Genomic DNA, 23945 nt, shown 5'->3' on the forward strand with positions numbered 1-23945 from the left:
TCTCTCTAAGCTGACCTCCTTGGCCACTGGGACTCTGGGAGGCCAGGACCATCACTCAGTCCTTTTCTCACTCTTCTCTAAGTATATTTTGCTCTGTGCCTCAGCTAACGTAAGACAGTTCTCATTGGTCTTCCTTGTGGAGACAGTGAAGCAAATTCAAAGCAACACAGTCAACATCAGCCAGCTAGCTGGGCGGGGCAACAAGATGTACAGGAAACAGTCTCTTTGGAGTCATACTTTGAATTACATTTTAAAAAATATTTAGGAACCTGCCCGGCGCGGTGGCTCACGCCTGTAATCCCAGCACTTTGGGAGGCCGAGGTGGGTGGATCACCTGAGGTCAGGCGTTCGAGACCAGCCTGACCAACATGGTGAAACCCGTCTTACCAAAAATACAAAATTAGCTGGGTGTGGTGGCACATGCCTGTAATCCCAGCTACTTGGGAGGCTGGGGCACGAGAATCGCTTGAACCTCGGAGGCGGAGGTTGTAGCGAGCCGAGATGGCGCCATTGCACTCCAGCCTGGGCGACAAGTGCGAAACTCCGCTCCGTATATATATTTGTTTGTTGGAGACGAAGTTTCGGGAGGATCCTCCAGGAGGACCCTTTGAGACCACCGCCCCCTCCACATCTCTAAATAGATATTATATATATATATAAAATATATTATGTATTTATTATGTATTTATATATTATATATTTATTGCACAAATAATAAATCTGTTACATAACACATACATTATATATTTATTATATAAATAATGAATATATTATATGTCTCCTGCCTCAGCCTCCCGCGCATCTGGGACTACAGGCACACGCCACCACACCCAGCTAATTTTTGTTTAGTAGGGACGGAGTTTCACCATATTGGCCAGGTTGGTCTCTGACTCCTGACCTGGTGATCCACCCACCTGGCCGCCCAAAGTGCTGGGATTACAGGCGTGAGTCACCGCGCCCGGCCTTTTTTTTTTTTTTTTAAATAAACTCCAACATCATTTCCCTACCAAATTATCTACTTAGATTTTTTTTTTTTTTTTTTTTTTTTTTGAGACGGAGTCTCGCTTTTTCACCCAGGCTGGAGTGCAGTGGCGCAATGTCGGCTCACTGCAAGCTCCGCCTCCTGGGTTCACGCCATTCTCCTGCCTCAGCCTCTCGGAGTAGCTGGGACTACAGGCGCCCGCCACCACGCCCGGCTAATTTTTTTTTGTATTTTTAGTAGAGACGGGGTTTCACCGTGGTCTCGATCTCCTGACCTTGTGATCCGCCCGCCTCAGGCCTCCCAAAGTGCTGGGATTACAAGCGTGAGCCACCGCGCCCGGCCTCTACTTAGATTTTTAACCTCTCACTCAAAAGCAATTGTAGGCCAGTTATGGTGGCTCTCACCTATAATCCCAGCATTTTGGGAGGCCAAGGTGAGTGGATTGCTTGAGCCCAGGAGTTTGAGACCAGCCTGGGCAACATGACAAAACAAAAAATACAAAATTATTTTCTCTCTTTTTTTTCTATTTTAACGTAGAAAATACAGAACATTTTCTACAAAAATTACCCCGGCGCCTGTAGTTCCAGCTATTCAGGAGGCTGACGTAGGAGGATGGCTTCAGCTTGGAAGGAGGAGGTTGCAGTGAGCCAAGATAGCACCGCTGCACTCCAGCCTGAGCAGCAGAGCATGACCTTGTCTCAAAATTTAGAGAGAAAGGTGTAATGAACGTCCAAATACGCATCTCCCAGCTTCAGCAACTCTCATTCTCCCACTATTCCTGTTTTGTCCCTGTCTCCATCCATCTCCAACCCACTGGCTCTTTTCTTTCTAATCCTCATAGATTTCATGGACCGCTCCTCTGTAGTCTCATCACTGACCGTCTCCCTTCCACTGTGGCTGTTCTGATACTCTATAACCTTTTGAGGTTTAGGGAATCATACTAACAGCTACAAATCTCATTAACTGAACCCTTACTAGGGATTGGGCACTGTCCTTTTATTTATTTATTTTTTTACATTTTCTTTTATGAGTCTAGAGGCTCCCTATGTTGCTAGGACTGACCTTGAATTCTTGGGCTTAAGAAATCCAATCCTCTTGCCTCAGCCCTCCTGGGATTAAAGGCACACACCACCATTCTAGGCATTGTCCTATGTGCTAGACTCGCATTGATTCATTTCATCCTCGAAACCAACCTATGGTGTGCACTGTTAAAATGACACCTCATTTATTTATTCATTTATATTGCAGTAAAAAGGGATAGATCAGGTCCCTGCCCCCCTGGAGTTCACTTTCTGACAGGTGATTTAAATAACAAACAACAGGCAGATACAGAAACCACCTCAGAGAGTGATAAGGACTCTGACAAAATTAAAGAGGGCAATGTGGTAGAGTGGCAGGTAAACAGAAGGCGGCATTACAGAGAGGGGCCAGGAATGAGGCGGCAGAACAGGTGACACTGAGCTGAGCCAGGAAAAGAGAGAGGCAGCCTTCCAAAGATCTTGGAGAAGAGACTCTTGGGAGAGAGGAAGCAGAGGAAGGTCACATATTCTGAAGTAGGAGTGAGCCTGATGTGTTCAAGAGGGAAGACCTTGGGTGTGGGGAGGTAAGGAGCCACAGCTCTACTTCCTTGGATATACATTCTCATGACTGCATCCACACCAGTTGCTGTTTTTGTTTTGCAAACAGATTGAAAATGAGTGGAAGACATTGGATCTGCTATCTTACCGGACCCCCAGCCTAATGAGGCACACAGTAAAGGCCCAGTGCAGGACTGTGAAAGACAGACAAATTAGTACATAGCTTTATTCAGAAGATTTCAAATAAACAATACTCCCAGGATTTCTGAAAGTGCTATGAGTTAGGAGTTAAAGCAGGGAGTCTGTAAGAGCAGATGAAATTCGGATACCAGCTCTCCACTGCCAGCTGTGACCTAATGTCTCAGTCTCCTGCCTGCTTGTCCAGCCAATGAGGGTTCATAAGCATAAAATTCATAATTGTAATTTGAAGTATACAAGACAAGATTACCAACTGCTTAGCCGTTCAGAATGCCTCCGTTTGATAGTCTTAGTTAATGAGGGAACCATTAACTAACGAAAGTTAGTTAATGAGGGAACTAACGAAAGGGATTGTTCTTGCTGTTTCAAAAAATGATAGCTTTATAGAAAAACAGCAATATTTGTAAGCTGAACTTAAAGACTTCAGAAAAACTAGGCCTTCACATTTGCAGCTCTAATAAATTGAATATTAATCACAAAGCAAGCATGTATTCTTTTTGATATTCAGAAGCGCCCCCCCCACCCTTAGATATTAAACATCTCAAATGACAGTGATAAGCAGGGACGTTTCCCAGAATATCCTATGGCTCTACTCCAGTTGGTCCCAACACAGAATGGAAGAGCGAGCCATTCTGGGTCATCTTTTTGGCCACTCTTCCTATTGCAGGCAGTCCTCCAGAGTTAGGTTGCCCTAGTTGACACTTCAGCTTCCTTCTTGCCCAAAACTCACGTTCTCCAGAACACCAGCATGTGACTGAGGCCTGCCTTTTACCTGAGGGACTTGCACCTTTAATCCAATGTGATATAATATAAACAGCAATGAAACAGTGAAGTGAGCATTTGATGGCAGCTGAGCCATCTCCCCTGATGCTACCACAGAGATCCTAGAAGAATGACATCCTCAAGTTCAGTAAAGAGAAACCAGTGATTGGTAAAGAAAGAGATACTGGAATATTTTTAGACTAGTTAGATTAGATAACAGCCATGAATATATTAAACCTGAAGATAATTTTCTGCTTCAAATGAGGCTTTTAAATGAAAACATTCAGAAATGGTTGATTAATAATTAACATATAAATTATATGTAATCATTCTTGTAGACCACTTCACCAAACACATCTGTGCTCTAATAATTTATACATGTCCTATAGGGCACCAAGACCAAATGGAATATGACATATAAGTTTTATTTCTTATGTCTGGTTGGATTCTTCCTGTCCAAGGAAGAAGATGTGCAGAGTAAGAAACAACGGAGCAGGCCTTTCTGATGGTGTCCTGGCTCTGCAAGTGAAGAGAACATGATAGCCTCTTCAGAAACAGGCCTGAAAAGAGAAAAAACAACGCTGTCATATAGAATTGGATTAAGAACCACAAACGACATCCTGGTTAACACGGTGAAACCCCGTCTCTACTAAAAATACAAAAAATTAGCCGGGCGCAGTGGCGGGCGCCTGTAGTCCCAGCTACTCGGGGGGCTGAGGCAGGAGAATGGCGTGAACCCGGGAGGCGGAGCTTGCAGTGAGCCGAGATTGCGCCACTGCACTCCAGCCTGGGCGACAGAGCAAGACTCCGTCTCAAAAAAAAAAAAAAAAACCACAAACGAAAGTGACTCTTCAAAATCTTTTATCTGAGTACATTCCTGTGTGATATAAAGGGGCGGGGGAGGGTCCTTCTCCCTGCCAGGTGGTACCCTGCAGGCCCTCCAGTGGGTATTATCCTGTAGGCAGGCAGTGAGGGACTCCAGCAGTTTTAAGTGGGGGAGTCACACGTTTAAATTTGTTGTCCAGGCAGCCCATTTCCCCCAAGACCTTGGAGAAATAGGCAATCTCATTCATGGCTAGTGGGAGGTAATATCAGACTGTAGGTTCTACAGTAGGGTGATTTATCTATTTTTACAAAATTACTTGCATATAAACCTGGATGCAACAAATCTCACTTCTGGCAATTACCTCCACAGATAAAAGCACAAAAGTGCAAAATGACAATTGCTACATGCTTAACTGTATTGTATTTTCTTAGTAGAGACGGTGTTTCACCGTGTTCGCCAGGATGGTCTCGATCTCCTGACCTCCTGATGCGCCCGCCTTGGCTTCCCAAAGTGATGGGATTACAGGCGTGAGCCACTACACCCGGCAGAAAGATGTTTTTTAAAGCTCATTTCTGGTGTAGCCTCTGTGGAAAATGGTATGACACTTCCTCAAAAACATGGAAATGCCATATGATCCAGTAATTTCACTTCGTGATGTATACTCTAAAAAAATAGCCTGAACTCAAACAGATATTTGTACACTCATGTTCATAGCTGCATTATCCACAGTAGCCAAAAGGAGGAAGGAACCAAGTGTCCATTGGGAGATGAATGGATAATGTGGTATATACGTGCAAAGGAATGCTAATCAGCTTTAAAAGGAAGGAAATTGGCCGGGCGCGGTGGCTCACGCTTGTAATCTCAGCACTTTGGGAGGCCGAGGCGGGCGGATCACGAGGTCAGGAGATCGAGACTGCGGTGAAACTCCTAATCTACTAAAAATACAAAAAATTAGCCGGGCTTGGTGGCAGGCACCTGTAGTCCCAGCTACTCGGAGAGGCTGAGGCAGGAGAATGGCGTGAACCCGGGAGGTGGAGCTTGCAGTGAGCCGAGATCCTGCCACTGCACTCCAGCCTGGGTGACAGAGCGAGACTCCGTCTCAAAAAAATAAATAAATAAATAAATAAAAGGAAGGAAATTTTGACACATGCTACAATAAGGGAAGAATCTTGAAGACTAAGTGAAATAAGACAATTTTTTTTTTTTTTTTTTTTTTTTGAGACGGAGTCTCGCTCTATCGCCCAGGCTGGAGTGCAGTGACGCGATCTCGGCTCACTGCAAGCTCCACCTCCCGGGTTCACGCCGTTCTCCTGCCTCAGCCTCTCCGAGTAACTGGGACTACAGGCGCCTGCCACCACGCCCGGCTAATTTTTTTTTTTTTGTATTTTTAGTAGAGACGGGGTTTCATCGTGGTCTCGATCTCCTGACCTCGCGATCCGCCCGCCTCGGCCTCCCAAACTGCTGGGATTACAAGCGTGAGCCACCGCGCCCGGCCAATAAGACAATTTAAAAAGGAAATATTGCACGATTCATTTTATATGAGGTATCTAGAGGAGTCAAGTTCATAGACACAGAAAGTAGAATGTTGGTTGCCAGTGTCTGTGGGCAGAGGGGAATGGAGAGTTAGTGCTGAATGGGTTCAGAGTTTCATCTGGGAAACAGGAAAAAGGACTGGAGACTGATGAACAACCATTTAAATGTATTTAATGCTACAGAACTGTACAGTTAAAAAGTGTTAAATTTTGCTGGACGTATTTTACCACAGTTTTAAACCCTAATTGTATCGCAAGATAATGGGTAGATAATAAACAGTGGAGCGCCCGCAAGAGTATTACACACAAACAAGTATTACACAGAAGTGCAAGACTTCAGAGCACATTACTCTCCTAAGAGCTGGTCTGCTTATAGTATATTTTTAGGTATGGCTAGTAATTGCAGGTTTAGGAGTAAAACGACCAGTTGTCGCCCAACGTGGGGCTCGAACCCACGACCCTGAGATTAAGAGTCTCATGCTCTACCGACTGAGCTAGCCGGGCGGCCGGTAACCGTAGTTAAACAATTTTTCATTCTAGATCAGATTCGGAGTGTATTCAACTGCGGGTTTGAACTTGGATTTATTCGGAGTGTGATAAAACTACTAAAGTGCCTCGGCTCCTAGGAAATTCAAACTCTGCTGTCAGTGCCTGACCGTCCCTCCCACTTACGTCCGTTTCCTGCCCCTTCTACCCTACCAGCGACCAAGCCATTTTCTACCCGCGATGAAGCTCACGGAACGGAGATGGAGAAACGTGCATCCTGACGCCACTGGAGCTCTCACCGTGTGGATTTTTTTTTTTTTTTTTTTGACAGAGAAGACTGTCAAAAAACGGGCCTACTTTTCACCACGAACTGCGGCTCTGTCGCCCAGGCTGGAGTGCCGTGGCGCAATCTCGGCTCACTGCAACCTCCGCCTCCTGGATTCAAGCACTTCTCCTGCCTCAGCCTCCTGAGTAGCTGGAATTACAGGCGCGTGCCACCACTCCCGGCTAATTTTTGTATTTTTAGTAGAGACGGGGTTTCTCCATGTTAGTCAGGCTGGTCTCAAACTCCTGACCTCGTGATCCACCCGCCTCGGCCTCCCAAAGTGCTGTGATTACAGGCGTGAGCCACCGCACCTGGTCAAGTACCTTGTGGATTTTTAAACAGGAGGGAAAGACAATGGGGCCCAGGGGAGGGCAGGGGCCGCCGCGGTCTTTCTCTGCTCTGCAGACTCCACCCTCTGGGTTTTTTCCTGGCGCTCTGCAAACATGCTGGATTTCAAAATTCGAAAGGAAAATCGAAAACAATAATTGAATGTGCAAAAGGACACTGGAGATGCCGGGGATCGAACCCGGGGCCTCATACATGCAAAGCATGCGCTCTACCACTGAGCTACATCCCCACCTACACTTGCCGGCACTCCCAGATAGTCCCTATTCGTGGCTTAACTCAGGACACCGGGAGTGGAAGGCAACCGGTGCGCGCTGGATCTCAGCTGCCGCAAAAACCCGGGATCGCAGCGCCAAGAGTTGTTCCAGGGTCCTCCGCTGACTCCAAACCAGCGGGTCTTGACCAAGGGATTCCAAGAGAGAGGATTAGGCCCGGCTAAGCACCTGGGAGCAGCGGTGGAAAAAGGAGAGAAAATCATCAGGCACAATGCCAAAAATGAACTATGACCTGATAAAGAGAAGAAAGGAATATTGTGCAGGATGCTACGTTTTGTTTTTTAAAGGTGGGGGTCGAGGCAATAAAATACGGAATATTTGATTAACGTAATCCAGAATCGTAAAGTTGATTGCTCGGGATGAAGAAAGAACTGGGACGCAGGCGATGGGCCTACTTTCCACCGTGAACTGCAGCTCATCTTTTGAATTTTGAACCACGTTTAATCCAAGAAAACCTTACTGAGCTTGCCAAGAACTGCTCTAAAAACAGGATTCAGCCGTGAAGAAACCTAGTACAGTCCATCTGAAAGCTGACATTCCAGAGGAGATAGAGTGCGGGCACAGAGCCAGCCCTGAGAAGGGAGCGCGCTAAGAGACGACTTTACACAGTGTGCGCGTTCGGGGCGGGCTTCGTGGGCAGAGACGTTTGAAATAAGACCTGAATGAGCTGGGAGGGAGCATGCAGGCCGTGGGAGAAAAGAGGACCACGCAAGGGGAGCAGCCAGCGCAGAGGCCACGGGGTTCAGGAACAGCAGGAAGGTCGGGGACACAGGGTCCTGGAAGGCCCTGAGAAGGGAAGTCGGGAAGGAGGGAGCATCCGGGGGCAGATGAGGTGAGGCGAGGTCTTCGCCTTTGGGTGAGAATTGCTGAAGTTCCCGGTGACATTGGCAAGGGCGGTTTCTGAGGAGGGTGCGGGGGAAAGCTTGATCCAAGTGGCCTCCAGAGTGAACGAGGAGAGAGGGTGTGGAAGCGGATAACACAGGCAGCTCTGTTGCGGGGCTGTGGTGACAGCTGGGGGACAAGAGAGCGCTGAAGTTTGTGTGTGTGTGTGTGGGGGGGGGGCGGAATAATGCTGAATAAAATGGGAAATTATAAATATATTTTCTGTTCAAATATTAAGTAAAGAGTAAAGAAGCGGGAGGACAGTCGCAGAAAAGGTAATGGAATGGATACAAGGCCACGCTTGAGTGTGAGGGGACAGGACCAGGTTCCAGTCTCTAAATTTAACTCTGCACAGGGCCGGGGCGAGCCTGCGCTGGCGGAACCTGACACCGTGGCCCGAGCGCCAGGCCCTTGCCCCGACGATGCTGGGTCGGCCTCGGTCGGAAACCGGGAGTGGCGCTGGCAGCATTTGTGCGCCCACCTGTCGCGGCCCGTTTCCCGCGGCTGACTGGGTCAGGCTGGGGCGGCCTAGAGAAGCTGAGGGACGGGGGCGAAGGGGAGAGGCCGCTGGCCAGGGCGGGGGCTGGTGGAGCGCACATCGGGGCGCAGGGCTCCGTCCCGCACTTGAACGGCCCAGTGCCTCCGGGCCCGTAGTCAACGTGCGCCTCCCCTCCCGGCTCCCAGCCGGGCGCGCCCTGGGCTCGAGTCTCTGCCTGCCCAGTGGCAGCCCCGCCCTTCCTCTCCCAGTGGGCCCTCGGCGGCCAGCTCGGACGTCCGGCTCCGACCCGCGTCCTGTGAGGTTCAGTGGCCGCCCAGGCGCGACCAGATCTGGGTGCGCGGAGAGCGCGCATGGCGGCTGTGGGACCGCGGACCGGCCCCGGAACCGGGGCCGAGGCTCTAGCGCTGGCGGCAGAGCTGCAGGGCGAGGCGACGTGCTCTATCTGCCTAGAGCTCTTTCGTGAGCCGGTGTCCGTCGAGTGCGGCCACAGCTTCTGCCGCGCCTGCATAGGACGCTGCTGGGAGCGCCCGGGCGCGGGGTCTGTTGGGGCCGCGACCCGCGCGCCCCCCTTCCCACTGCCCTGTCCGCAGTGCCGCGAGCCCGCGCGCCCTAGTCAGCTGCGGCCCAACCGGCAGCTGGCGGCAGTGGCCACGCTCCTGCGGCGCTTCAGCCTGCCCGCGGCCGCCCCGGGAGAGCACGGGTCCCAGGCGGCGGCGGCCCGGGCGGCAGCTGCCTGGTGCGGGCAGCATGGCGAACCATTCAAGCTCTACTGCCAGGACGACGGACGCGCCATCTGCGTGGTGTGCGACCGCGGCCGCGAGCACCGCGAGCACGCCGTGCTGCCGCTGGACGAGGCGGTGCAGGAGGCCAAGGTGAGCGCAGCCCCCACCCACCCCGTGGGCCCCCGGGACCCCCGTCTTGGTCCCGCGCTCCCGCGCACGCGGTGCAGAGAACAGACTGTCGATCAGGAGGCCCGGGTGAGCCCCTCCCTTCTTTCTCCTATTCCGGGAAGCCCAGCGCTGGTTCCCGGGCTGAGCGCGGTTCTCTGTCACCCCCAACATCGCCAATACCCCCACCGCACCCCCACCGCGTTTCCCTCTGGGCCAGATACTGGGCCGCCTGCGCGACGTCCCCCACGGACTTGGCGATGTTCTTCCTGTCTGTTCAGAGCCTCTAGCCCGGTCTGCGTCTCCGCAGCTCTCTGCCCGCGGGAAGTCTCCGGCACAGCCACGCAGCCGCTGCCCCCACTCTTATCTCTTTCCCCGAAGCGGGCTCTGCTCAAAGTCCCCACCTCGTGGAACTGAGTGAGAGGACCTCGCCAAGATGTCCAGGGAGGGGGCTCCTGGGTTAAGCCGCGCACCTAGAGCCGTCTGACTGTGCCAAGGCTGTCGATTCTGGGGGCCCTTTCTTTGCTATTTTCTCGCTGAGCCTCAGCGAGGGTGTGTGCAGGGGTGAGGGCGGGGCGGGGAGGCTCGGGCGGCCGTCCCCAGTCTCTCCTTGCTCGCCTATCCTGCTCCAACTCTCCCACCCACAGGGCTTCCTGATGGGGGGGCGGAGAGCAGAGGAAAGCACTAGGGGTAGGGCTGCTGGAGCTTGTGTTTCAGTCTGGCTGGTCCAGCAGATGCTTTTGGGGAGGCAAGATCCCGAGACCTTCAGAGTCACCTCGCAGTGTAACCTGTAGCCTGTAGAGATGACTTCTACCCGGCCTCCCCTTCAGTGAGCAGGGCCTTCCCTTTCTCCTGGCTGGCTCCAGGAAGGCAGAGGTGGGGGTTTCCAGAAGGGATTCTGGAAATAGGAGAAAGAAGGGAGGGGCTCACCCGGCCTCACCCCCACCTTACATTGTTTCCCTTCACCTACAGGAGCTCTTGGAGTCCAGGCTGAGGGTCTTGAAGAAGGAACTGGAGGACTGTGAGGCGTTCCGGTCCACGGAAGAGAAAGAGAGCAAGGAGCTGCTGGTGAGCCGGGCACCCGCAGGCACCCGTGGGAGATAACAGAGGCCTGAGTAGTCAGCACCAGGGCTCGGGGTGTGTGGCGTTGGAGTATGTGCTGTGGAACCGCAGAATCGATTTCAGAAAGATAACAGAGTGCATATTATATAGGGTGACCACATAATTATGGTACAAACCAGAGCTTTTTAAAGTGAAAGGGAGTGCTAAAATAATTATTGCAAAACAACTGGCTTAAACTGGAGCTGTCCCAGCGAACCAGGACGTTCAGTCACTCTGATATTACGTAACATACCAGTTAGGGCCTGCGGAAGCATCTTGTAATTGAACACATTAATATTTCTGCAGAGAAACATGGATATTCAATAAGTGGGAATATTAATACAATAAGAGCCTCATGGCATGTTTTGTCAACAAAACAGTAGTGAAAAAAACTTCACGTTCACAGTTTTTTTTATTTGAAATTGAGGCTAACGGAGAAGGGGCTAGGCAGAGGGAGGAAGTCTGGGGTCTTGGGTTTACAGTAGCCCTTGCTGCACAGCCCAGGGCCTTGGGTACTGGCACCTGCCTCTACCCCAAGTTGGAATGATATTTTATCTTCCTTAGAGTAGAACAGGAAAGTGAAATGAGGGCTCATTTTGGTTAAGATAAGCAAACATGGGGCCGGGCGTGGTGGCTTATGCCTGTAATCCCAGCACTTTGGGAGGCCGAGGCGGGCGGATCACGAGGTCAGGAGATCAAGACCTTCCTGGCTCACACGGTGAAACCCCGTCTCTACTAAAAATACAAAATAGCCAGCCGTGGTGGCGGGCGCTTGTAGTCCCAGCTACTTCGGAGGCTGAGGCAGGAAAATGGCGTGAACTCGGGAGGCAGAGCTTGCAGTGAGCCGAGATCACACCACTGCACTCCAGCCTGGGTGACAGAGCGAGACCCCGTCTTAAAGAAAAAAAAAAAAGAGATAAGCAAACATGAATCACCATTGGTCATTTTCTACCTTGCAAACTCAGTTCCTAGCTGAGTAAATAGGTGTTGAAAGAATAAAAGGATTGGCCGGGTGCCGTGGCTCACGCCTGTAATCCCAGCACTTTGGGAGGTCGAGGTGGGTGGATCACCTGAGGTTGGGAGTTCGAGACCAGCCTGACCAACATGGAGCAACCCCATCTCTACTTAAAATACAAAATTAGCCTGCCGTGGTGGCACATGCCTGTAATCCCAGTAATCCCAGCTACTCGGGAGGCTGAGGCAGGAGAATCACTTGAACCCGGGAGGTAGAGGTTGCGGTCAGCCAAGATCACGCCGCTGCACTCCAGCCTGGGCAACAAGAGCGAAACTCCATCTCAAAAAAAGAAAAAAAAAAAAAGAATGAAAGGATCTACTAGGGCCTGTCAAGGCAGGGAATTGAAGGAAGGTGAACTAGAGGACCCTCCCATCCTCAATGTCAGGAGGGGCGGAGGAGGAGCCTGGAGTTCAGACACCCTAGTGTCCTTTCCAGACCCTCAACTACATCTGTTATGCCTGCATCCATTGTGCATCCCAGACCTTCCCACCTGATCACTCACTTTAGACCTTCATCCTTCCTCCGCTGGAGAAATGACTCCCAGTGCAGCTCCTCCCCCACTGGTTGACATCCAGGAACCAGAGGGCCTTCCTCAGCACTGGCGGCAGCTTCACAGTCTCTGACCGGAGTCCCCAGGCCTTGCTTAACACCTTCCACCTCTGTCCTCTCCCAACATCCATCCATCCACCCCCGCATTCATTTTCGTTGTTGTTTTGTTTTCTTTTGCTTTTAGACAGAGTCTCGCTTTGTCACTAAGGCTGGAGTCATCCAAGCGATCCCCCCACTTCAGCCTCCTGAGTAGCTGGGACTACAGGTGTGCACCACTACACCCGGCTAATTTTTAATTTATTCTTTGTAGAGCTGGGGTTGGGGGTAGTCTCCTATGTTGCCCAGGCTGGTCTGGAACTCGTGGGCTCAAGCAACCTTCTCCCCCGACTTTGCCCCCCTCAGCCTCCCAAAGTGCTGAGATGACAGATGTGAGCTCCACCTGTTCTTTGCATCGATAAAATACTTCTGGATTTACGATGCTTGTATCATTTACAATACCCTGCCTAATGAAACATCAGAGGTAGAGCCCAACTATTGCTGCAACACAAAAGGGAGACGGAATGCTCTTATTTGAAAATGCTCCTACCCCAGGGGACATCTGGCAAAGTCTGGAGATGTTATATTTTTGGTTGTCAGCAATGGGATAGGGATGCTATTGGCATTTAGTGGTAGAGGCCAGAGGGGTTGCTAAATGTCCTACAAGGCACAGGACAGCCCCCTACAACCAAGAAGTATCTGGCCCAAAATGTCAACTGTGTTAAGGTTGGGAAGCCCTGGCTTACAGTATTTTGGCAAATACTGTTTCACTTGTGCTATTTCCTTGTGAGGCAATACGATGTAGCTGCCGAAGCTCAGATTCTGGGGTCTGGCTCCCTGGCCGAGAAGCCTGGCTTAACACTTCCTGGTGATGTGTCTTTGTCTCCTCACCTGTAAGACTTGAGGGGAAGTGCACCCACCCCACTGGGCTGCCGTCAGGGTTGAGGGAGTTAATACCTATAAGGTGCTCTGGGCTACTGCAGCCTACCTGGAAGCTGAAGGAAAGGTAGGGGCATTGTAGGACACCTTGAACCCAGGTCTCCCAACTTCCTGGAACTCCCTTCCTCCACCCAGGAGTTTTAAGGAAGAGGAACTTCCTGGTGGGACATATTGAGTGCCAAACGTGTGTTCACATAAAAAATCAAGAGATCAGGGCATGAGTCTGCATCTGAAAACTCGAGTAAAAAATCCGGTGTATGCTGTTAATGGAAAGAACAGAATATCAAGCTTGCACGCCGTATATTCCCATTTCGTTCCTTGGGGGTGTGCTGCTACCTCTGGTCACTGGCATCGGACTTTTCTTCCTTCTTTCTACTTTCCTACATCTCCCAAGTTTTGTATTTTGAGCATGTGTTACCATTATAACTGCTAAACAGGAAAGATGACCTTTAAAAAGAAAGTGAAGTGTAAAAGTTTGAGGGTGATGAAATAAATGTGCTTGAGGAAGAAAAAGCAATCTCAGTTTAATCCTATGGTTGCCCCAGGAGGCACTAATCTATCCCTTCTGCTTTTCAAGTGAGGAAGCTGCAGCTTGGCGTAGTTCTGCGGGGAGTATGATGCTGCCTTGGTTTAGGTGATGGAGTGCAGGTCCACAGACTGTGGGCGCATCTGTGGTAGGGGAGAAAAAAGCAAGTGTCCAGACTACAGCTTCTTCGGAGCTGGGACATTGACAATAGAGCATGCACTGCGTGCATAGGTGGGTGTGTCTCTCATCCCCCAGCAGTGACAGGGAGGAAGCCTTGCCCTGTGGGGTGACTCAGGCCACTGGCCAAATGTTATGTCTCCATGTTCAAGTCCCTTACCTCTCCAACTTCTCCTCCTGGGACAGAAGCAGATGGCAGCGGAGCAGGAGAAGGTGGGGGCAGAGTTCCAGGCGCTGAGGGCCTTCCTGGTGGAGCAGGAGGGTCGGCTGCTCGGCCACCTGGAGGAACTGTCCCGGGAGGTGGCACAGAAGCAGAATGAGAACCTGGCCCAGCTCGGCGCTGAGATCACCCAGCTGTCCAAGCTCAGCAGCCAGATCCAGGAGACAGCTCAAAAGCCTGACCTTGACTTTCTCCAGGTAAGTCCGGCGCAGCCAGGGGCTCGAGTCATTTATCCTAAGGCATCAGGACCAGCAGCCAGAGAACAGTGTCAGTCCTGGGGGTCTAGGAGAATCACATGATCTGGAGCTGAAGGGGACTGGAGAGAAAGGCCCTGATTTTCCTGGGGTTGGAGGTCTACAGGGATGTGATAAAACTTTCTTGACTATGAGCCACAATAATATATATCGTATTTCAGAATCACATGCTTGAGACAAAAGTCTCAGAAAATAATACTCACCTTTGCTACACGTATGCACTTTGATGCTTTCTATTCTATTTCACTAAAAAAAATAGTTATAAACAACTAGATAAACTTCACAATCCACAGATGGGTTAAGAACAGTCACTACGGGGCTGAGTGAGCAGTAGGTGCATAAGGGCTGTGACCTCCCTCAGGTGGTTTCCAGGACTCAGGCAGCACTGGATCCCATGGGATAGCTCCAGTGATGATTCTGTAACAAAGAAAGCAGCAAAGATAGAAAGGAAGCATGTGAAGAGCTGTGGCAAAGGGTGAGAGGCCCATTGCACGGGTGAGACACCCTGCAGCCTGCAGCCACTGGAAGCTGCTGCCCCTGAAATCCATGCAGGCAGTGAGGCGTGCCACACCTGCTTATTGCTTACATCTTGGAGGCACAGCAATGGGCAAGCTTTGTTTCTCAGAGGTGAATGGAGGTTACCTGATGCTGATTTGGCTTCCTTTATCTTTCCTTCCAGGAATTCAAAAGCACGCTGAGCAGGTGAGTGACCTCACAGCTCCTGGGGCCTCTCTAAGTTGCCTCCTCCCTTTTCACTGAGCTTTCTCTTTATTCCCTGTCCCCTGACCTCTCACCTCCTGATCCCCCAACTTGCTTGCCCTGGGACCTTCCGAGACAAATGCCCAACTGCCTGGCCATGGGTTTTTCTGCATGAGGTCTGGCTCTCCCTTTTCTACCTCTTTCTGCCAAGAGGACCTCGCCATCCTAATTGTCACAGCCTGTGGGAACAAAACGGTGCAGATAGGCCCTTCTCAGAGCCCTTGTCCTGCAGGTGTAGCAATGTGCCTGGCCCCAAGCCAACCACAGTCTCTTCTGAGATGAAGAATAAAGTCTGGAATGTTTCTCTCAAGACCTTTGTCTTAAAAGGGATGCTGAAGAAGTTCAAAGGTAGGGGCCTGGGCGCCGAGCTGGGCCACATAGTGTGGTGGTGGTGGAGGGTTCCTGGTAGCTCAGGGGTCCCTGGGTGTGCTTTCCAGAAGCTGCTGTGTGAAAATAGGAGCTGGCTGTGCCATGGCCAGATTGGTATAGGGGCTGTGGTGGCAAATCTAGTCAGGCCCCTGCAGGGCACACAGCTTCTCATGGGGACAGACGGGGTAGAGGGGTACTGCTGGGGGACTGGGGGTAGGAAGAGAGCTGTGCAGGGGAGCTCAGCTCAGAGCCACTCGGGTAGAGCTAGAATGCTTGGGTATGGGCCCCCTGTCCCCCACTCCCCATGCTTGGCCCTGTGCCTGCACGTTCACTCTTGGCCTTAGGAGTCTCTGGGGAATGAATGAGTCAGTTGGGGTATAAAGAGCTGGTGACCTTGCCATATCATCTCCCATGTCGCTCATGCACGCCTTGCTTTGTTTCTCCTCCACAGAGGACCTTCGGGGAGAGCTGGAGAAAGAGGAGAAAGGTAGGGATGGTGCTGTGGTGGTGAGTGTGGACTGTGTGCCACACAGAGATCCTACTCCCTGCTGGTGACCATCTCAGGGTTTTGCATATGGTCAGTTCCTTCAGCCCACCCACCTCAGCAACCCTGTTCCTCTGTCCCATCCCCCATGCCACCCCCTCCCCATCCTGGGAGCTCTGACACCCTCAGATGTTGGCCCAAATTTTGCAGGTCGTTTAGGAGCAGGAATGCCCTGTACCTTGAGATACTCAGACTGGGAAAGGCTTCTCGGCCACCTGGGTGAGCCTCTCCCCGGTCCCCACTCCAAGATGGACGGAAACCTCTCCTGGGAATGGGGTGTATACAGGGGACCAGGAAAGCAAGGGGAAGCTAAAGACTGGAAGGAATATGGTTTTTACTCTTGCAAAGCTCTGGAATGTGTGGGATCCAACACCCAGGGGAGGGGAGGGGAGGGCACATATTCCTGATGCTGATGTCTGAGCTAAGTCAGAGTGTGCCTGGGTGCCACCTAAACCACCTGAGTGAGACCAGGCCCTTCTCTGCTCAGAGGCCTGCCACAGCTCCTCCGACTTGGTAAAGGTCAGAGTCCTCATAGTGGTCTCAAGGGCCCAAGGGATCTGGCCTCGCTGCACACCCCTTCTACTCCATGCAGCTACACATCCTCCTTGCTGTTCCTTCAGTGTACCAAGCACACACCCATCCCGGGGCCTTTGCACTGCCAGGCTCCCCCGCCCCAACCCCCTACCTGGAATATGCTTTCCCCAGCCAGCCGCGTGGCCTGCTTCTTTGCCTTCTTTATATCTGTCTGCTCGATGCCCCTTTTCAGTGCGGGTCTTCCCTGGCCACTCTGGTTGAAGTTACAGCCTGCTCTTCTGGTCCCTCTCATCTTCTATGTTTATAATCTATCCTCAATCCTCTCCCTGTGGGAAGCAAGCTGCAGGCAGGCAGGACTACTCTGATACTCTGTGGTATCCCCAGGGCCTGGAACGTAGTAGTGCTCACAGTAAGTGTACATTTTTTTTTTTTTTTTTTGAGACAAGACAGGGTATCGCTTTGTTGCCCAGGGTGGAGTGCAGTGGAATTGCAGCCTCCACCCCCAAAGCTGAAGCGATCCTCTTTCCTCAGTGTCCTCAAGGAGCACACTGCCATGCCTGGCTAAATTTTCTATGTTTTGTGGAGACGGATGTCTCACTATATATTGCCCAGGCTGGTCTCCAACACCTGGGCTCAAGCACTCTTCCCACCTCTGCTTCCCAAAGTGCTAGGATCACAAGCCTGAGCCTCTACACCTGGCCTTAACTTTTTATTATGAAAAATTTCAAACACACTCAAAAGTAGAGAGAAGAGTGGAGAGAATGTTACACACCCATCTCTCACCTTCTGCAGTTTTCACAGACACTGCCATCCACTTCTTATGGGATTATTTCATTTTCTGAGACAGGGTCTTGCTCTGGAGTGAGATCGTGGAGTACAGTGGCCTGATCTCTGCTCACTGCAACCTCTGCCTCCTGGGTTCAAGCGATTCTCATGCCTCAGCCTCCCAAACAGCTGGAATTACAGGCACAGGACACCACGCCGGGCTAATTTTTGTATTTTTAGTAGAGAAAATACAAAACAAGTTTTCTGCCATGTTGGCCAAGCTGGTCCCAAACTCCTGACCTCATGTGATCCACTGGCCTCGGCCTCCCAAAGTGCTGGTATCGCAGCTGTGCACCATCTCACCCGGCCTCCACTGTATTATTGTTATTATTATTTTTATTTTTGAGACAGAGTCTTGCTCTGTCGCCCAGGCTGGAGTGCAGTGGCGTGATCTCGGCTCACTGCAAGCTCCACCTCCCGGGTTCATGCCATTCTCCTGCCTCAGCCTCCCGAGTAGCTGGGATTACAGGCACCCGCCATCACGCCCGGCTAATTTTTTTTATTTTTTTATTCTTAGTAGAGATGGGGTTTCACCATGTTAGCCAGGATGTTCTTGATTTCCCGACCTCGTGATCTGCCCACCTCAGCCTCCCAAAGTGCTGGGATTACTGGCGTGAGCCACTGGGCCTGGCCTACTGTATTATTTTAAAGCATCAGAGACAACATATCATTGCCATAAATACCTCAGTGTGTTATCTCTAAAGAAACAGACTTTGTAAAACATAACCACAAAGCAATCATCACACTTGGACAGATTAATGATTCTTTCCAATGTCTAGCATTCAAATATCCCCATGTTTGAATTGGGGTTCAAACCAGGCCCATACATTGCATTTGTTTGATTTCGGTAAGTACTTGAGTGGTCGGGGAGGGGGGAAGCAAAATACCTGGGAGGCACAGTGTGGGGGTTGGTCAGGCCTTGGCGCTGGGTGCTGGGGGGATTCTAGAGGGAAAGGCAGGCAGGTTGCAAAGCAAGGTCGGGCCCTGCAAAGACTGTGCCAGGGGCCTGCCTGCGTGAGGACATTTCTCCCTGTCTCTGTCTGCAGTGGAGCTCACCTTGGATCCCGACACGGCCAACCCGCGCCTCATCCTCTCTCTGGATCTTAAGAGCGTGCGCCTCGGCGAGCGGGCCCAGGACCTGCCCAGCCACCCCCGCCGCTTCGACACCAACACCCGCGTCCTGGCGTCCTGCGGCTTCTCCTCGGGCCGGCATCACTGGGAGGTGGAGGTGGGCTCTAAGGACGGCTGGGCCTTTGGCGTGGCCCGCGAGAGCGTGCGCCGAAAGGGCCTGACGCCCTTCACTCCCGAGGAGGGCGTCTGGGCCCTGCAGCTCAACGGCGGCCAGTACTGGGCCGTGACCAGCCCCGAGCGGTCGCCCCTCAGCTGCGGGCACCTGTCGCGCGTGCGGGTGGCCCTGGACCTGGAGGTGGGAGCCGTGTCCTTCTTCGCTGTGGAGGACATGCGCCACCTCTACACCTTCCGCGTCAACTTCCAGGAGCGCGTGTTCCCGCTTTTCTCTGTTTGCTCCACGGGCACCTACTTGCGAATCTGGCCTTGAGGGACACTGCTGGGGAGCTCCTGTCTCTGGGCTGCCGGTGGGAGGGGATGTCGCCTCCCCAGAGATGCCTGGTCCGTCCTGGGTCTGCCCTCCGTGCTCCTGACCCCGGCTGCCCAAGAGAGGCTGCTACAGACACAACCCCGAAGCCGGAGAGTGAGACTGTGGCCAACTGAGCGGGGGAACAGCGGCTGTGGACTCCTGAGGGTGTTCCCTTCCTGAGGTCACATGTGGATTTGGCCAGAGCCTTCAGGAGGGGGAGGCCGGTGAGGTCAGGAGCCCAGCTCTCCAGGGGGCTTCTGCCATGACTGGGAAGGGCGTCTGGCTCCCTGAAACGATGTCAGAGCCAGTCCTGCTATTCTCTGTTGCCAGGGGACAGGTCTGGGCCTGGGCCAACCACGTTTGTTATCATGGCTGCTGCCTTCTGGACAGCTGCCAGCTCTGCCTTGAGAGGTTGTGGGACCTCTGGATCCAGCTGACCTGACAGGTCATCTACTCAGGGAGAAGCCCTGTGCTCCCAGCTCAGAGGACAGTCCGGGCCAGAACTGGAAGTCTCCAGCACTCCTTAGCTGGAGGATACAGAGTGATGGGTGCATTCTGACTAATGCGACAACCAACATGTGCTCTCACAAACACCTGACTCCCCCACTTTCCAGTGCCAAAGTACAAACTCTCCTTGGATAAGGAGAGCAAAGCTTCTGGAACTTTATTTATTCTTTCTTTTTAATTTTCTTTTAAGAGACTGGGTCTTGCTCTGTTGCCCAGGCTGGTCTTGAACTCCTGGCCTCAAGTGATCCTCCAGTCTCCATCTCCCTAAGAGCTGGGATTACAGGTCTGAGCTGCTGTACCCGAACTTTTTTTGTTTTGTTTTTGCTTCTGGAACTTTGAAACACAAAACACAAGTTGGCATTTACAATGTTAAAGATGCAGCCAGCTCTAAACAACGCACAGAGCACAAATATGCTCCTAACGGACTCAGGAAAACGCCAAAAGCAGAGCACCCTGGTGCCAAGGCCTTCTCAGCCCATGCCCTGGAGGGCATTCCCCTGGCCAGCCTCAGCCCCTTGTCTTACTTGTTCTCCAGCTTCTGGGTAGCTGGGCTTCTGGAAGGGTGGCAGTGGACTGCTCCCTGCTCAGCGCTCCCCTGGGAAGGGGGTGAGGAGATGAAAATGAAGACTATGAGCTGTCTTTAGAGTTGGCTTGGCCCATTTTCTACTCCCTAGATCTGAGCACAGGAGTGTAAGTTTGAGCCAGGCTTTCTGCCAGAGTGAATAAGCATGCATGTTTATGTGTGGGAGGAGTGTGTATTTGTATCTCACCTTTCTTGGGTGGAGTGTGTGTGTGTGTGTGTGTATTTTGGAGAGGGCATTTATGAGCATGTGCATAAGGTTCAGGTGTTGCAAACAGACCCAAGTCAGTTTGGTCATACCCTATTGTTGATTTGTTGTTAAATACTAACCACCTCATATTTAGACAAGGGCCACAGGTTTCTTCTCTCGCTACCTGGCTACCAGGCTAGATGAACAGAATACCAGACTCGGACCTAATTCTGTCCCGCACAAGTTATTTAGACAGAGGTGTTAGCAAACAGGGGCAATGATAGCTGAATAGCTGTGTCATGGAGCTTCAGTGCTCTGTCTCTGAGGTGCTTCAAGCTCACTTGGCATATAGGGTTCTTGTGGGGCAGGCACAACACTATCCCAGAGGCAGGCCCAGTTGACATAGCACCAATCAGAATACTGTATCCTCCAGGCTGAGGACAGGGTCATTTCAAAGTCCTGCCTACAGAAGCATTCCAGAGTGAATCCTATGTCCTGCTCATACATGGAGAGCAGCTCTAAAACCTGGTAACCAATTCAGGCATTTGAATACCACTGATTTCCACAAGGAAAACCAATCTCTAACATTAATTTTCTAACTAAATCACCTACTGTTACCGTTAAGCCCTAACGTTATCTGGCTTGTATGGCTTTTTGATTAAGTATCATAATTCCCTTTGTACCATCCAACAAACGTGCGGGGCATCACAACACACATTACAGGTCCCAGAAAGTACCATGTCTGGTGGAGGCGTCACATGAGGGTCAGGTCTGGGGACTGGGAGTAGCTGTCCGCATGTTTATTTTCCGTTTTTGTGTCCATGAGTGCAATCGTGTGTCTATCAGAGTGTGTGTTTGCAGAGTAACTACATACATAGCTATGTATGTTAGGAAATGTAACAACAGTTACTGTAACAATTGCATAGAGAAGGGAACAGACGTTCTTTCTTGCTAACCAGGGCAGTACTGTAACTTGGATGTCAGGATGCTGGTGTCCTCGAGGGCATGTGTGTGCATTTCCTTCTCCTAGACTCTGGGCATCATAAACTCTAGAGACCTCTGGGTCTGTGAGAACAACTGGCCTAACTTGGGCCCTTCTGATTCACCCATCAGTCCTAGCTGCTGAGCCATAAGCGCAGGCCTCTGCCGCCAGACCCTCACAGGGCCCCTCAGCATCCAGAATGGGGGGCACCTAGGGGCCTGCCTCTGCCCTGGCCGCCCAGTGACCCAAGTCACCCGGCATTGCAGGGAGCACAGGGCAGGCTAGGCCACCAGACCAAGGTCCATCTCCTACACCCACCACTTTCTGTCCTTTGCCAGGCTGGGCCCTCATCCTTTTCCCCTCTCCTCCGCCCCGTGGGCCCTTTAAGGGCCCTGACAGAACATGTCAGGGTGTGCCCTAAAAGCTCCCTTTTCCTACTTCATCCAAATGTGAGACAGGGGCTAGCACCCACCCGCAACCTCGCCTGGACCCTTCCCACCCCAGCGCCTCCAAACACCTGGCCCTCCTGATTCCCCGCCCCCGCTCACTCACTCCCCCCGGGCCTCCACCTCCTGATGACCCCACTGCTCCCCCACCACCCAGCTCGCCCGAGGTCCCGCCCTAACCTCTCGGATCTGGACTCCCTGCAGGACGGGCGCACTGACACCCTTCCCTGACCTTTCCATAGCCTTGACCTGGAGCCCCGCTTCCTCACGCACAGCACCACGCAAAACGTGCTCCCCAATCCTGCGCATGCCCCTCCCTGGCCCCCAGCCCCGCCCAAGGCCCGGGGCGGTCCTCACAGCTCGGAGCTCCGCGGTACCGCCCCGCCCTGACAGCTCCCGCCCGCGCGCGCGCGCCCAACGACCGCACTGTCTTCGCAGGGCCCTCTGCCTGGACTGACGGCCGTTCAGCGCCACGGGCGCACGGGCAAAATGGCTGCGGCCGTGGGAGGAGCTTGGGTCCAGCCGCCACAGGACTCGGCCGAGGATTCAGCGGACTGCGGCTGCGCGGCGCCGGCGACAGCGTCAACTGCTTGTTTGAGAAAAAGAAAACCACAGCCGGCTCCATAGCTCAGGGGTTAGAGCACTGGTCTTGTAAACCAGGGGTCGCGAGTTCAAATCTCGCTGGGGCCTGCCTCTGCTTTTTTTTCCTATTCCTTCCCTAAAGATAGAAAAGTGGAAGATATACAAGCCTACTTCCGCCTTCTTGGGACGCCAGACCTTGGCGGAGTCACTTTCTCTTTGCCTCTAAGATACCCGCCGCGCAAGGCTACTTTCCTACCGTTGGCTTATCTCTTGAAGAATCAGACCCGCTGCGGGCTTCCTTTTCCATCACTGGTTCCCTGGGCCCCGCGCGCCCTCTCCCCACGACCCCGCTCACTTCCGTCTGCCCGCTCCCGGGAGCGTCTTTTCGCTTCTCTCCGGTCTCCCCACTCCTGCTAGGGACTCGCCCTCGAGTCTCCTTCCCTCTCTCCAGGGGGAGACGATGGCACTACCGCGCCCCTTCCCGCCCCGCGTTTGTTTGCGGCGTTCCCCGACGCGCGCGCTGAGGCTCTGGTCTGCGGCTCTGCGCTTGGCGGCTGCGCGCCCTCGGCCTTCGGGTCCCCGCCGCCTCCGTGCTGCAAGGTCTGACTTCTTCCTGTGGAGTTAACACAGAAAAGCGCAGACGGCCACATTCATGACCCGGGACTAACGGCTCTACCTGTCACATTCGCTTTCAGCCTAAAACAAAATTTTAGTTTATTTTAAACAAAATATATAACTAAGGTATGCTGGCCTTCCGACTGATTTATTCCTGCTGTTAACGTAAGTGTAGAAAGTGAGCCCAAGTCTTCAGTGAACAGTGGGGGCGCTGCCCAGGTGCAGGCCTGGCGCCCTGGGGGTCTCGGGACGGCTCCCGCCTCCGTCTTCCCGGCACCGCGCACTTTGGAGGCCTGGGCACGGGCGGAGGGGGCGCTGGGTCCCGCCGTACACTCCCCTGTCGCAGGCGCCCTCTCTCCAGCCGGAGGGAACCTCAAAAAAGCTCTGAGCGAGTCCCCGTCCCAGGTGGGGCCGCGGCTTATACGGGAACCACTCCAGGGTAGCTCAGGGTTCGAAAACGGAATCCCTGTCCGGTGCACCAGAGAAGAGAAAATCGCTCGCGGCCGCCTGGGTAGAGACCGCAGCGGTGACTGCCTTGACTGGGAGGCGTGGAGGAGCGAGCGGGGTCTGCGGCTCCGGCCGGGAGGTATGCGCTTCCCTCTCTCACCCACGCCTGCTCCGGTCCAGAGAGCCGAGACCGTGGGTCAAGACCGGGATGGATTCGCTCGGGACAGGCCGGGAGCCCGCCAGCACATTCGAGCACTAGCGCTCCCGGGGCTCCTCGGACTCGTGGACCCCGAAACGCCTGCCCCACAGGACGATCACCCCACTGTAGAAGTCGGGTCACAGGGACCAGTGGCGAGCTACCTGAGGGCTTAACTACAGATACCCTCCCGACGAAAACCGTGGACTCCCAGGGCGCGTGCGTCTGCTTGTGTGTGGGGGTGTTGGCAGGCGGTCCCCATAATCATCGAAGCAACAGGTGGACGAACCTCAGGCCTCGCACTCGTGGGCTCTCAGAGTCTGGGCGTTATAGCCGCTCCCGTACACTCACGGGTCACCTGGCTGAATCAGGTGGGATC

General features: G+C 52.7%; 1 protein-coding gene, 2 long non-coding RNA genes and 3 other non-coding genes across 11 annotated transcripts; 2 read left to right on the forward strand and 4 right to left on the reverse strand.

Moving 5' to 3' along the window:
- Positions 1–6308: 6308 nt before the first annotated feature.
- TRNAK-CUU lies at positions 6309–6381 on the reverse strand. Its single transcript has one exon. It is a non-coding gene; the product is annotated as a tRNA-Lys (tRNA).
- An 812-nt stretch (positions 6382–7193) lies between these two features.
- Positions 7194–7265, reverse strand: TRNAA-UGC. The gene has a single exon. It is a non-coding gene; the product is annotated as a tRNA-Ala (tRNA).
- A 1087-nt stretch (positions 7266–8352) lies between these two features.
- TRIM7 (tripartite motif containing 7) lies at positions 8353–20453 on the forward strand. 4 transcript variants are annotated; one of them, XM_030824013.1, is made up of 8 exons: positions 8353–9561; positions 10549–10644; positions 14106–14336; positions 15073–15095; positions 15385–15500; positions 15973–16008; positions 16216–16284; positions 18471–20453. In XM_030824013.1, exons 1-8 carry the CDS (start codon positions 9040–9042, stop codon positions 18980–18982), a joined length of 1605 nt encoding a protein of 534 aa, XP_030679873.1. In that variant the 5' UTR covers positions 8353–9039; the 3' UTR covers positions 18983–20453. The 4 variants fall into 4 exon arrangements, with proteins under 4 accessions (XP_030679873.1, XP_030679874.1, XP_030679879.1 ...); XM_030824014.1 differs by having other exon boundaries at positions 14106–14331; positions 15068–15095; XM_030824019.1 differs by lacking the exon at positions 16216–16284.
- LOC115837609 lies at positions 13725–14168 on the reverse strand. Its single transcript, XR_004032614.1, has 2 exons — positions 14080–14168; positions 13725–13885 (listed from the first exon to the last, which is right to left on the reverse strand). It is a non-coding gene; the product is annotated as an uncharacterized LOC115837609 (long non-coding RNA).
- Positions 14333–17498, reverse strand: LOC115837610. Of its 3 annotated transcripts, XR_004032616.1 has the most exons (4): positions 17383–17498; positions 15915–15989; positions 14597–14810; positions 14333–14421 (listed from the first exon to the last, which is right to left on the reverse strand). It is a non-coding gene; the product is annotated as an uncharacterized LOC115837610 (long non-coding RNA). The 3 variants fall into 3 exon arrangements; XR_004032615.1 differs by lacking the exon at positions 14333–14421 and having other exon boundaries at positions 14445–14810; XR_004032619.1 differs by lacking the exons at positions 14333–14421; positions 17383–17498 and adding an exon at positions 16751–17045 and having other exon boundaries at positions 14445–14810.
- Positions 20454–22343: 1890 nt separating the features above from the next.
- Positions 22344–22416, forward strand: TRNAT-UGU. Its single transcript has one exon. It is a non-coding gene; the product is annotated as a tRNA-Thr (tRNA).
- Positions 22417–23945: the final 1529 nt, after the last annotated feature.

The sequence above is a fragment of the Nomascus leucogenys genome, chromosome 2 (assembly GCF_006542625.1).
Source record: "Nomascus leucogenys isolate Asia chromosome 2, Asia_NLE_v1, whole genome shotgun sequence".
Lineage (NCBI taxonomy): Eukaryota > Metazoa > Chordata > Mammalia > Primates > Hylobatidae > Nomascus > Nomascus leucogenys.